This window comes from Charadrius vociferus, unplaced genomic scaffold (genome assembly GCF_000708025.1).
Source record: "Charadrius vociferus isolate BGI_N301 unplaced genomic scaffold, ASM70802v2 scaffold18, whole genome shotgun sequence".
NCBI lineage: Eukaryota > Metazoa > Chordata > Aves > Charadriiformes > Charadriidae > Charadrius > Charadrius vociferus.
This window is the reverse complement of record NW_009649565.1, coordinates 397559-412118: the sequence shown is the minus strand read 5'-3', so window position 1 is coordinate 412118 and position 14560 is coordinate 397559. Positions and strand designations below refer to the sequence as shown.

General features: G+C 43.6%; 1 protein-coding gene across 1 annotated transcript in view; it reads right to left on the bottom strand.

Annotated features, from left to right (window-relative positions):
- Window positions 1-10404: 10404 nt before the first annotated feature.
- The window catches only part of FOXK1 (forkhead box K1), a 21872-nt gene continuing 17716 nt past the window's right edge, over window positions 10405-14560 (bottom strand). Inside the window, exons 8-9 of the mRNA XM_009890062.1 lie at window positions 13324-13548; window positions 10405-11052 (exon numbers count right to left, since the gene is read on the bottom strand). Coding sequence (XP_009888364.1) covers window positions 10832-11052; window positions 13324-13548 — 446 coding nt within the window. The 3' untranslated portion in view covers window positions 10405-10831. The remainder of the gene's footprint in view (window positions 11053-13323; window positions 13549-14560) is intronic.

Sequence of the window (14560 nt, the reverse complement as noted above, 5' to 3'; positions counted from 1 at the left end):
GGGCAGAAAGGAGAGCCCCGCTCGGGACTGACCTCTGGCAAACACCACCCCTGCAAGGAGGCATGGCAGAGTTGGGATGTTAGGAGCAGGGGGGTAGAAGATGCCATCAGCCTCTCCTGAGACCCGTTCAAAACCAAAATGGCAAGAGGCGTTAGAAATACCTGCTCGGCAGGTGGTCTCCAGCGCTTCTAACACGTTAACATTGCCCCATTAGAAACATCTCTCCTCCCAAAGATTGTCCTGCCACGCTGTGCATCGCCCCGCAGGGAGGAGAAGATGCCACGGGAGGAAACGGGGCGCTTCGCCCTTTGGTACTGCTCTGCCCTATTCCCCCCACACTCCCGGCATTAAAGTTCATTAACAGTGTGCCTTGGCAATTAGCCTGCAGAGCATCAGCTCCTCTTTGCCCTCCCAAGAGGCGGCAGCATCCCCCTCAGCCCAGCGATCGACAGCCAGCGCTATTGTGGGCTGCAGAGGGGCCAAGTGTGAGTGTTTGGATTTTTCCCTGCACATCTTCTTCTCCGGCTGCATCGGAAAACATGCCTGATGCACGTAGGGAGCCAAAGGGATGACAATTTTAAAAGATGCTTTAAAAAATAAAAAAAAGCTCCAACTGGTTATCTTTGCTACACTGTGTACAATTTTATTATTCTTTGTAAAGCATTAGTTAGTCAAATACAGCTACTTCAGGCCAACTGAGGTCTTCAAAGATAGTGCTATTCAATTTTGGAGCTCAGAATGACTTTGTTTAGTCAAAATAGACCCTGAATTTAAATTGTATCTCTGTTAGGAGGACAAGGGAGGAAAAGACTTACTGTAACGTAGGTGTATAAAGAACCATTTTCTGACCTCATATGCTTAAATGAAACAATTATTATAAAATATGGTGAAATACACTGAAACAGTTTATCTTTCAAAACCATTGTTGTTTCACTTCATGACAAAATGAAAGCTGGAGACGGAGGAAGAGTTTATAATCCCCAGGGGAAGCATTACGCATCTCAAACACACACACGGACGTATGTTCACTCTGCTGCGCGTTAACAGCTTCCCAAATAACCGACAAGGGACCAAAAACAGAGTATCTGTGAACTCTAAAACAGTGCAAGGTATCCAGGCATATACTTCCCTCCTACAGTATTTAATACAAATAATAAAAGGAAAAAACACTAAGACACTGTCCCCTCGCATTGTGAGAAGGGGTAGGCTGTACAACACAAACTGCTGCAGGAATCTTAACCCCCCCCCTATGATACCGCACTGGAAGGCAAGTCCGTCACTCAAAAGCAGCAAGCAATTTCAGGGCATTTTCTCTTTCATATATAATTTTATTTCTGGTTATAGAAACAAATGCTAAGAGGAGAAGCAACATTCCCCAACCACATACATCAAATTAAGGTAACAGAACAGAACAGTTAAAATAAATGAAAAAAAAAATAGTAGAAATTTAAAACTTTCTTATAGCTTTAAAATATTAACGTTCTTGATACATTAGAAATCACATTCAGATCTCAAATTACTTAAAAAAAAATGTATGGCTCCATATTAAAAAAAAAAACAACAACAAAACAACAAACCCACTGTATCCCATTTGATGTGGAATTGCAGGTCCTGCTCCTCGGATGCTCATATTTGCCGTCTCCTCTGGTGAGCAGCAGCCTCCTCAGCACGCCCAGGACACTCTCCCGCCTCTCGTGGGAACCCGGGTCTGCCCGTGCAGTAAAGCATCTCGCAGGAGCAGTGCTGCAACACGGCCAGATAAAGGCGATGAACTTCACATCCATTGTCCCACATGGAGCTTTCCCCATTGGGATACACATCTGCTTTTTAAAAAGCACTCATAATGAAAACGAGTCACAAAAAAAAAATACTTTTGATATCAACTGTAAAAAAAAAAAAAACAACAACCCACAAAATCCAAAACATCTGGCTGGAGGTGTCTTGTACAGGCAACACCAGGAACTGAAATGCAAGCATGGCTTTAGTTCCCCCACCCATCCCCATCTTTAAATTAAGTGCCAAATCTAGGTGAAAGGGGTAAGGCTCCCCTGGATCTCTGTAGCAAAACACTTCTGTCAAGCCACGGAGGTATTTCAGGTCCTTGTCTCGCTGCAGCCTTGCCCCAAGGACTCGGTGGGAATGCATATATGCAGAACGGGGAGATTCAGATTCTTCTAATTTTTTTTTTTTTTTTTTTAAAGCAAATATTCAGAGTTGGATCGGAATTTCCAGCTTTAGCATCCATTGCTCACATAGATCTTTTGATTTATCCCCAGGCAGCTTTTAACAGTCCTTTGGATAACAGTCCTTTGGATAGCTACAGAATCCTAAATGCTCGTTTAGGCTAGGCGGAGGTTGGCTGGGCAAGGCCAGTCTCACCACGGTACAAATCGCATGTCCAGAACCCAATACAATATACAGTCTCATAAGATTTTTCTATTTTAAAGCCATTCTGTTTTCCGTATCGGTATTTGAATGACATTTTTTTTTTTTACATTCTCTGTTTTCTTTTCCATTAAAAGATCTTACAAACAACAATACTCTGGTTCCCTTCCTCCACTTCAAGCCCATTTAGGAGAGGAAAAAAAATAAAAAAGATAAAGCGAGTTTAGGTTTACAGCAATTCATTTGCTACAGAGCCAACTTGCCTACTTAGCAGCCTGTCCACCCCCGAAGAGCGGCATATAAATCAGCAGAACATCAGCATGTTCTGCGCCAGACTTTTAGCAGCAAGGCAGCGAAACAGAAGGAAATTTCACTTTTTCTGCTCCATTTAAATCTCATTTTTCTTCAGCTAACAGACGTTTCTCCTCAACGTTGCCCTTTGCTTTAAGTAAGGCTCCATTTCGGACTGCTCGAAGTGAAACTGAGGTGGGGTAGAAGCAGGACTGGAAGGTCTAGATCATGGCAAAAGTGCCAGCGTCTGGGACACTGGGTGCGTTGCTTAACTCAGCAGCAGACACAAAGCAGGGATCGAACGCTAGGGGAACTCTGGTTTTCACAAGGGCTGTTTTCTGCTGAGGAGGAAAGCTGTTTCCTTTCACTGCTCCCCCTCCGGTTACTCTTCTTACCACCAATCCTGTCCTCCCTTAAGTATCAAAGCCCGACCACCGGACAGTAAGCAGAAACCGCGGTGAAGCTTTCACTCAGGTCCTTACAGAGAAAGGAATTTCTACTTCTGGAACAGTGATTAGGAAGCCAAGTATCATCTGTTTTTAAGATTAATTCTCAAAAGGCCCAAGTGGGTCAAAACACACGCTTCTGTGAATTTAGTGATCCTTGTGGAGCTAAACTATGACTGAAATTTGGCCACTCAGGTAAAATTTACTCCCTGTGAATAGGAACATCAGAAAAACACTTATGCATTTGTTTTTAAGGGGATATACACACCTCACGCCCCATGAAGAGATAGAAGCATCATAAAAGGAGAATAATCTCACCACAGAGAAAAAGAAACTCTTTCATGGTGCCCCAGTGTTAGCTCAGCCATCCGACAGACAGACAGGAATTCCTCAACCTTACAGCATCCTCATGGACCCTCCACTAGTCTCCTCTGTTAGAATGAGGTCCCATTACTTCCAGAGCAGAACCTGTAAAGTACTCCCCGATACCGCATCTAGAGATAATTTGAGGCGAGAAAGGATTCCAGCTTTCGTTAGTGCCATTTGGGGGATTTTCCTGCCAGAAAAGCAGCACGGACTGGGGTTGCTGAAAGCACGACAAAGGCAGAAGCAGGGCTCCTACACAAGGAAGATGCAAGTACCAAGTCGTCTCTTCTGCTCTGCGAGAGGAATGAATGCAATCACTGAAGTAAAGCTGCTTCCACCGGCCGCCCACATTCGTTACAAAAAATAGGTACATCGTTCTTTTAGAATCAGTGCCTGGTGCGGGAATTTACCAACATACGGTATAAAAGTCTGTGTAAAGTACCATTTAAGAGAAAGAAATAGTCATGGACCATTTATATATCTATATTTACACACACACACTCACACACACACGTTAATAAATATAAATTTTATGTTTACACAGATCTAATTTAATATTCTCTGAAAAAAAAATATTTAAAGGGTTTCTTCCTTAGCTGCCACCCATGAATTGTCAAGGGTTTCTTCTACCTTGAGAGCAAAAGGGCAGACTTGGCACAACTACCCTCAGGCTCTGAAACTTAAAGTGACACACAAGGAGAGGACCAGCCACACATTCTGAAGGGTTTTAATTCAGCGTTGGTAAATCAAAAAGGTATCAAAAGAGTTTTCTGAACATATAAATACAAAGGTTAAAAGTTGATTAAAAATTTGGAATTTAAATATAGTGCTCCAAGAAAACCAAGTATTTTTCAAAATGTCTTGCTCAGTCCAAAGTAAAACTCTTGCTGCTGCATTACTGCCCTGTGAAAGACAACCCAACAGAGAAAGCCCACCATCACAGCTAGCGTTTTCCACCGATTATTATACATGCACATATCCGCCGCTGTGTGCACAGATACATGCACTGTCCTGCAAATAACCCACCTCGCAGACAGATGCTGACCTAACTAATCCCAGCCAAAGAGCCACTAGGCAGCCGCAGAGAGAGGCGCGCTCCAGCACGGAGTCACAGCTACGTTTTGCTCAGGTCCAGATCCAAATGCAAGAAGGCATCACTTCCCAATCCCGTCAGTTCCAGCAATCCAGATGCCCTTGTAGTGTAACTGTTTTCTGCAGCACAGCTGGCTCCATCATAAGCTACACTTTACAACAGTAGTGTATGCTATAGTAGCAGCTTTGGCATAATTTTTCACCCAGAAGGAAACAAAAAGTTACATGAGTGAACAATCTGTTGTATAACTGCAAGCTAACACACAGATTCCCACCAGATGCAGACCTTCAAGCAATGGCATTAAATTAGGAGTTGGATTAAAGGACTCTGGAGTTGACAGAAACACCTACAGAGGGGAAAAAACTGTGATGGGGAGCAGAAACAGGAGCTGCCCGAGAGACTGGCTGGCAAGGGAAGATGGATCATTTGCTGCAGGATGGCATTTGCAAACTCAAAAGCTCAGAGTGCAGCAAGGGCAAAATTACAAAGCCAGTCATGTTCCTTTGGAGGTTCACTCCTAATGCCCAAGTCCAACTTATTAGCAGCAGGACTAAAAAACCTGAAAGATTTTTGCATCAAGGTAGAAACTCAATGTAAATTCCACATTGGATTGAAACTAACATTTGATGAGGTAAATCACAGATACTTTTAAAAGTAATCGGGATCATTCAGCACTGCCTCCTGTTCAAAAAACTCCAAGACCCAATCTGGCACTCTTCCTTGGAAGAGGGAGACAAGATGGTTGCAGAGGTATGAATGCAATCCAGAGTATTTCTTGTTCGCTTCGCTACTCTGGTTTCTCACGCTATACTCGGAGCAGCTGAAGGTGAACCAGCCGTGCGTCTTACAGCAAGAGAGACCAAACAGGTACTGGGCTGTACTTGCACAAGTGTAGCCAGCAGGCCAAGGAAAGTAATTCTTCTTCCACTCCCTCTGGCATTTGTCAGATTGTTACTGGAGTACGTTGTGTTCAATTTTGGGCTCCGCAGCACAAGACAGACAGGGACCTTCTGCAGCTATTCCACCTGAAGCCCTAGGGGCTTGGGCGCGCGATGCACAAGAGGAGCCTAGGACAGCCAGGTTGGCTCAGCCTTAAGAAAAGGAAGAAATGGGGAAAATCTTATCGCTGTCTTCAACTACACACTTGGAAGAAGCAGAGAAAGCAGAGCTAGGCTTTTCCCAGAGGTGATAGGACAAGAGGCAACGAACACATGGAGCTGCGTGAGAAATACTTCTTGGATAGCTGAGAAAAAGTTTTCACCTCATGGGTGGTCAGAGCGGAACAGAGATCAGAGTCATGGAACCTCTATCTCTGGAGACATTCAAACCTCAGCTGGACAAGGTCACAGCAATGTGATCTAGTTGGATCTGCTCTCAGCAGGAGGTTGTAGCAGAGACCCCCAAAAGTTTCTTCCAACCCAAGTTATTCTATATTTCTACACAGCTACAACTGACCAAGGGCAGAGATAACAAATGGAGATTGGATCTTCCCTAGTACTTCAGTTTTATGTGATCTATTGTTTATCATAGTGATAAACTACAATATTAAGTCATAGTTTAAACCTCAAAAACAAAGATGGAACAACCAACCAGCTGAATTTAATCCTTGGATGCAATAAGCTTGAAGAAACAGCTTTTGGTCCTCTGTGGAAAGGTACAGACCTGTACAGGACTATTGCTAGATTAAATCCTGGTCATCCAAGATCCCCAAACCCAGGTATAGCGGGGAAACGTTTCTCCTTTCACCCTACATTTTGACGTTCGTTTACACGCTAGCACACATCAGAGTGATACCAAATATCTCACTGGGAAACCCCTTTGCTAACAGAGATGAAAAGCTCTAACATCAGTTTAACATCCCCAGCAGTCAGTGAAAAGTGTTCCACACCACATGGTATGAAAGCTTAGGTCAGACGCTCTCACTTGCTGAGATATAGGTCTCTAGCCTTCCGTGCTTCAAGTTTTATTTTACTGCTGGCATTTCCCTACTGAAAGAGAGGAAAAAATGTGGCAGTTCCAAGTCAGTACACAAGACAGATCCCTAAAACATGCAAAACCAAATTTACTCCCCCAAAAACGTGAAGCCAGACGATGGCACTGATTGCAGAGGCACTGTAAAGGCTTCAGCTGTTATTTAACTATTTTTTTCCTCTTACAAAGCTTTAACAAGTCTCTGACAATACACTCCTGAACAAGCTGTGCCCAACAGTAACCTGTCTAAAACACAGCATGAAAATAAAATACAGGGTGAGCAAACCGACCTTTCTCAACCTGCTCTGGAGCCCCATGTATCCCACAGGTATTTTCATCCTTGAGTCCTTGGGCAGATCTTAACGCAAGGTGCTACCTCCATCAGTGGATACAAATGACTGGATATGCTACAGGGGACAGCGTTAATGGTATGGGGGAGGGAGGAATATGGGAAGAAAAAGGAGTTGAAAAGAATATATGAGCTAATCATGAACTTCCATTCCGTGCTCAGCACTGCGTTGTGCTATCACTAAATCAGATTAAATTGATCTCACTGTAAAAAGCTTCTCGTATCACAAGAGCCAAGGTCAAGACAAAACAATACCTAAGGAATTCCAGTGGAATAAAACCAAGAACAACTGCATTCAGCTTTTGCAAACTGAGGCAACAGAAGTTGCTATAAACTGACTGCCATTAAAGTAAAATTAGTCTTTGTCATTGCCTAAGACAAAAAAAAAAATTAATAGGGAATGGTGAAAAGTGAATTCACACATTAAGAGCTCAATTTTAAAGTTTTCCCAGGTCTAAGTTATAGCAGGTTAAATATTCAATGTGCCTTGACCTTTGTTATACAGACAGCAGAAGAGGCAGTGAAGCATCCTACTCCTCTCCCCTTCAAACCTCCCTCAGTTAATATAACTAATTAAGGACATGAGATGCAACTTTCTAGACAATAAAAACAAGCTAGGCGATCAATTAAAAAATAATCTGAGTACTAGATATAACCATTAAGGTAATATTTTCTTTCCAGTTGAAGGCTTAATTCTACCATCACATTAATTTTCATTCCTCTGCAGTGCTCAAAACTGAAAGCCTGGGGAATCGGGACTGATGTAAAAAGAGTGGCGCCGTCTTCCAGACTGAGCAGTGTGTTGAAAGATTTAACCTGGAGGCCTGAAACAAGATGTCACCATCTCATCTGTTCCAGACGAGGTCCACATTTTTCCACCGCTCTCACCAGGATTTAGTAAGAACTGTTATTTTACCTAGTATCAGGCAATGATATAGGCAATGTATAGGCAAACCTAAAAAAAATAATAATTCAAGTGGCACAGCTGCTTCCTACAGCAGCAGGGGGATGCGGCAGACTGATAAAAGCAAAAATCTCCTGACAGGATGAACCGACAAGTTCCAGACACCTCAAGCAGAATGGGTGAACAGATCAAAGATATTTGCTTATCCTCACCTCACATTTTAACCTGCGGGCATTGTGAGCCACAAAAGGAAGAGGGAGAAAGTGTTATTCTGTTCTAAATACTGAGGAGGCAGATCTATACACGCAACCCGAGGATGGACTTTCAAGAGGTATCTATAAAGCAGCACCTGGTGTATGAAAACACTGTCATTCAGCTGATGTATTTCTACAGTGCTGGAAGTTTACGGCCTAATTATTTAGACTTTCCAAAAGAAAAGCAGCAGTAAAGAAAAATCCACAAAACTTTGGTAGCTTCGGATCCTGAACAGTATTCTGTCGGTTGCTCATCTTGCGCTGACTCACCCAACGTACTGGAAACCGAAAGACGACTCTGCTTCAGAAAGCTCCTCAGGGCTCTCAGAGACTTGCCTGTGCCTAAACCAACAGTCACCCGAAAGTAATGACGAATCACAGATAAAATAGCTGCACTCTCACTTGTGCATTCTTCCTTGAAGTCCATTTTATTGAATTCTGGCTTTGACAAGGCTACGCAGCTACTGCACGTGCTTCCCCGCTATGCCGCACCTCGCCTTCCCAGCAGGAAAAGGGACAGCTGGAGACCGGCCTGCTGCAATTACTTTGCGGTCTGTAACAATCCTCCTTCCCAACATCAATTCAAAGTACTAAAAATCCAATCTAATAACTTGTCACCAAAGGGACACACCTGAATTATGAAAGCCAAGCTGCAGATAAATGAACTGTCCTGAATACTCTGTGTGCCTCTAACTGCAGAATGTAACCACAAGTCACGAGACCAAGAAATTCTTTCCTTCTTTCAGAAATATTTCTCACAAAACAACTGGCTTGAAAATAAAAACACGGCTGGGTTTTATTCAAGCAGTGGGACTTGGCTATTGAATAGGATTTGGCGAGGAGAAAGGAAACCTAGAAGGGAACAAGTGATGTCAGCTGCTACCTTGCTGATTTCCTCCCCCTCCCCAAATTCCAGCAGACATTGAACGTTTGTGCCTTACCCCCTAATCCCCACAGACATACTGACAGTATCATTTACTGCACACAGGGGAAGTATTTTTGCAACATGTTTATGCAGTGGGTTTGCCTCTCCGACTGTACGAGACAGCAACCCGACAATAAATGGGTACAGATCGGGGGATAACCTACCAAAGGCATATCCCATCCCTCCGAAGTCTCTTTCGCCATTACCAAAAGCCATAACATTTTCTAAATTAAAAGACCTCTGCTGTGCTGCCAGAAGACACGTTGGCCAAGGGGATTGCAAACAGGCATAAAACCAAGGGGGTTAGCTGGAGAATACGCAGGGGTTGATTTCTTTGCCAGTCACAAGACATCACACACACCCACTGCTCCATGTGGCTGAAGTGACTCAAATCTGCTTTACTCCTAAGATGTACTTATAGTACACGAAGAGCCTGGAATACAGTTTGAATAAAGGCCTCTTCCTACTGGCCAACCCAAACGGTCCTCAAGGGAGGAGAGATGGGAGAGGGAGCCAGGCAATGAAAGGAAACCTCCAAATTCCTTTTGGAAAACCTGCTTAAGACCTCCAGTGGCTTTTGCCACGTGGAAAATAAAAGGCCTCTTTTGCCTTGGTCTCTACACCCTTACAGAATTTGTATTCAGCACTGTATGAACTCTGCTGCCTCCCACCCCAGCTCTCAACTCCCCTCAGAAGAATAAACGCAGGAGCTTTGCTGTTAGCCATGGCAGAAGGTCAATGACAGGCTCCTACCCAGCCCTGGCCTCCTGACCACCCTGCGGCTAGTTGAGGGCCACACTACCAACAGGAGGTGAGGGCAGACTGCTTTAGTGCAGAAGACCAACCAGTATTTTCTCAAGATCACAGAGACAGTGGCAATACCTTCACCTACAGTGCTATTCTGAACAACACCTGGTGCTCCAGCACAGGATGCGATCAAATGCACACAGAATCTTCTGGAGACACCCTTCCCCATATGATCCTCAGTCATCAAGATACTATGGCTGTTGTCCAGAGCAAGTGATGAATAATTGTAAGAAATCATTGAAGGTACAAACCCCTTTGTTTTTAATATCTTTACAGGAACCAAATTAATACCGTTCCTCTGTCATCTTATTCTCCCTCAGAGGGAATGGAGAGAAATTGCATCTGGAAATCCAGGTGGTTGAGTTCTGTAACTCTTCCTCCTGAATCCCCGCATAAATAAACATTCGTTCATATTCAGAATTTTTCTATTTTAAAAAACAAAATAATTTGCCTTTTTCTTTAAGCTTGGTACCATGTTTCTTTAATGCTGTTGTTGTGAGATACTGCACCCATCTTTTAGCAGTTGATTGCCTTAGGTGGCCTTTTTATAATGGTCCTATGGTTCAAAGCTCTGAGAAGCACAGTATTAAGGCATAGAAAATGAGGAGTTTTCTTTCCAGGGAGCAGACTGTATTTGTGTTACATTCCTTTAGATGCTGAACTGCAAATCTCATCCCCTTGGAGCCAAAAGGGGAAGAGACAGTTAAAAATATCCCAGCAGTCATACAATCAGTTGTCTGTATTTTTTTGAACCTTTTTTTTAAAAAAAAAAAAAAAAAAAAAAAGGAAAAAATATCCCATAGGTAAAGACACAACAGAGTTCCAGGTATGGGTTCTTGGGAGGGATTTTCCATTCTTTTTGGCACCTTGTGATTCTAACAGCGGTTGACCTCCCTTTTAAAAATCTGACTTTAAAAAGAGCTCTTCATCCACTACGTTTTGAGCTGTTACAGTTGTGGTTTGTTTTCTTTGAAAACTGCTTTAGGACTCCTGCCATCCCATGCCCACCCCGCATCACTCCAGCTCCTCCCACTGGTTCTTCATTCACTGGTTGCCTGTCCTTGTGGCATTGTAGACGTGATGACTCCAGTTTGGGCTGGAACCGCTCCACTGGACTCTTCTATCCGGGGTCTTTTGACTTCAGGTTCACTGGAAGAGGCTGCTGCTGTCTCTTCGGTCCCCGTCTCACATACCCGGCTGACTACAACAGGAGTGGACGAGCTGGCCTGGGCTGCAAGGAGCTGCAATGGATTTGTAAGAGCTGGGAAGTAGGACAAGAGAGAGAAAGAGAATTAATGGGATGGAGAAGCACAAGTGTTTTACTATTCCAGAAAACGAGAAAACAAAACAGTCAAATGTGATAATTGGCACGCATTCAAGCGTTGTTTTCAAGTCCATTTTGTAAGGCTTGCACAAAGTTGAGATTGCAGGGGAGAGGCAAGGCTAGCAAGCTCACCAAACTGCTAATAACCTCTTTCATGGGGGAACTTCCTTCTTCCTATCCGTTGTCAAACTAGGCATTGCCCGCTAAGTGTTCACCTCCGGAAAGGGAGGATCAATCCCCTGTTAAAACTACAGCACACCTCCTCTTTGAGAGGTCATTCTCTGGCCACCTACAATCAGAACTTCTTGGAAGCTACAGCATCTGTGTGCTTTGCCTTCAATTTAGAGGGTCTTCTTTAGCCCTGCTTGCACAGTAAGAACAGCCGGTCTGTTGGGAAACTAGATTACAATTCAAATATCGAGTGTACTGACATCTCGCTTGTAAAAGGGGCAGGGAAGAGCTTAGCCCAGACAACTGAATGCATTCCCATCAGAACTGTGATCAGAATGTAGGAATTTCTGGCTCCCAATCTTGTATTCCAGTACTGACAAAAGCTCTCACCCTCCCATTAATAAAAGTGGTGAGAAAAAAGACGATTTAAGTAGCAACCCTCCGTAAAAATGTCTACAATTCCTAGTTCCAGACAGAGAATGTGCTTACACACTGGCTTTGGCACACAACGCTGCCTGGAACACAAAACACATGCAGTTTTTGGACTCTGCTTCAATCAGAGAGGCAGCCAAAGGGGACTCAGGAGACAGCACATCCTCTGCCCTGCAGACTGATTTGCAAAGGATGGAATGACAGAACATTAGTGGTGTGCTCACTGCTAAGTGCATCAAAAAAGGAGCCCTAGGATAAATAAACAAAGCAAACAGAACAAAGGCCCTCAAAGCCCAGCAACTTCTACCACGGCATGGGAAGGAGGCTGAAGAGTATTAAGAGGATGAAGAAAAAAAATACCGCAAGGATGAGGGCAGTCACCAGTTACAGTTCAGTGACTCAGAGAACCTAAACCATGCAGTTGAAGAGAAGTTAAGTTCACACAGACAAGAGTCAAGAGACTCAGGCTCCGTTTTGCCAACCAGAAAACTCACTACCACTTACAAAAAGCCTCAGATGCAACTGGATTACTTACCAGTTTGATGAGAGAGACAGAAAAGTTTTGGTGAGATTAGAGTATCTTAACATAAAAATGTTAAATAAAAACCTGTCCGATTCTCCATGAGACAAACACTACTGCTGGGTAGCAGCAAGTCCACCTATCTGATCGATTTAATATCTTAATATCCTAGTTTCATAAAAACCTTACTGCTGTCATTTTTTCATTGCTCCAATAAGATTCTTGCAAGGCAGGTGATACTGTGAATAGACATGGCAGAAAATTCTGTAGAAACATTCCCATTTTGCTTCATGAAAGCCCTCAAAATCCCACCAGTGCCCTTCATTTCAATCTCTCTGTAAGCACTGGCCTGGGACAGCAGAGGTGCTTAGCATCTCATTGAAAAGGGCTGTAAGAAACCTGGATATTACCATCCCCATCATCATCTGTAACTGGACAAAACTTGAGGTGCTGAGCAAGCAGCAAGAGGAGGCTGCCAAGACATACCTAGTATGTAATTTTAAAAATCAGGCTTGACAAATGACTAGAACACATCCTGTATATAAAAGAATCCTACATTCTTTCACCTGACAAAATAGATCTTATTCCTCTCAGGCTCTAAGACCTTAAGATGGGAAAGTATGTTATTTTCTTAATACTCTATGGAGCCATATTTCACAAGATCTAAAGAGCACCATGGAAATTTTATTATTTGGCATGCTGAAAGCAAAGGCTGTTTGTCAGAGGAAAAGAAATGAAAAAACAGGCTCAGCACAAGAATCACTAACACTTTCAACAAGTAACCCTCAAAAGGTAGACGCTGAGTAGTAATAAATGCGTAGCCAAGGACAAAGGAAAGACACTGGACTTTTCAGAAGCAATGGTAGGTAGAAAAACTTTTCCATTAGGGAAAGGGAGCAGAGGTGGACAGAAAGATACCTACCACTGACATTTAGCCACAGAACCTGAAGCGTTGGAATACCCTTGGAACTGGACGCATGGCATAACCTGATACATAACTAAGAAGAGAAAGCCCTTACAGCTTTACAACCTAATGCTAAGCTCAGAGAGCAATCAAAAACCAAAAAGCAATGAAAACAGCCTACCATAAGCGCTGCCAGTGATGCTGTTGGTGGGCACGGCATGTTTCCCGTTCTGAGTGACTGCCCGCACGGGGAGCTGATGCTGTCCAATGGTCACTGGAGCTGCCTGCTGAAGGATCGTGACTGTCTGTCCTGGAACACCCTGTGCCATTTGACTGGCGACTGTCTGAATAACACGGCTGGCTGTAGGTATTGTGGCAAATGCGATCGTTGGCTTTTCATCCATGCCTGCTTAGGAGTAAAACAGACAACAATCATTTACTACCCTGGCTTAGGAGCAGCCTTTCTTCTCATTAACATTTTAGCAGTGATACATACCCCAGGCTTGCAGATGTGAAAATACCTCAGCACCACAGAAGGTCAGGGATGAATATTTGAAAACACTAAAATATTTTCTATTCCACGTATCACTACTCTATCAATATTTAGAACGTTTTTCTTACAGCATAAGCCACTCAGCCAAAAAAATAATAATCAAGATTAGAAACTTGACCCTTTGTCCTAAAACGGCGTCATCTCCCTTATTGGCACATTATAGCTGTGATATGGACAGCAGTCACTGCAAATCTCATAGATTACTTTGTAATTACAGGCGAATTGGCCTGACTCTCAATACCACACAGCAGGAGAAGGCATTAAGATGTTTAACAATGCCTGCAGCCAAAAGTCTGCAACAGCTTGCTGTCAGGCCTGCACATAGGTTGATTTACAAGGTCTTCCCGCAATTGCAAGCTTTTGCCAGCTATGGAAGTATAGGAAGAAACCAGGAGGGAGGAAAATAAAAAAAAAAAAAGGAGGACGCAGTTCCTGGATAGAGATAACTGTTTGAGAGCACTCAACCACTTATCTCACTTCCCAGGACAAGTAAGGGGTCAATTCAGCAGGTCTGTAACAGATATGGGACAGCCTCCCGCTGGGCATGCAGGAGAGGAGAGCCACTCTTCTCTCCAGGGGCTCTGTGGGTCTCAAAGCGGAGAAGGCAGGCAGGAAGCACAAACTCATTAGTCCTGTAGGAAGGGAAGGCTTCTCCCATTTTAACATTACAAGTCACCAAGAGTGGAGTTAGATGGGACACAAGCACTGAGCCGAGACCTGCATGCAGGCTGACAGGAAGCGGGGAGAGAAAAGGCAAGGAAAGCAGGGAGATTAGGAAAGAAAATGGAGCAACCAGGAAAAACAAAGGGAAGGTAGAGATTAGAAGAGGATATGAGTGGGAATAAGAGAGGGACAAGTAGGGAAA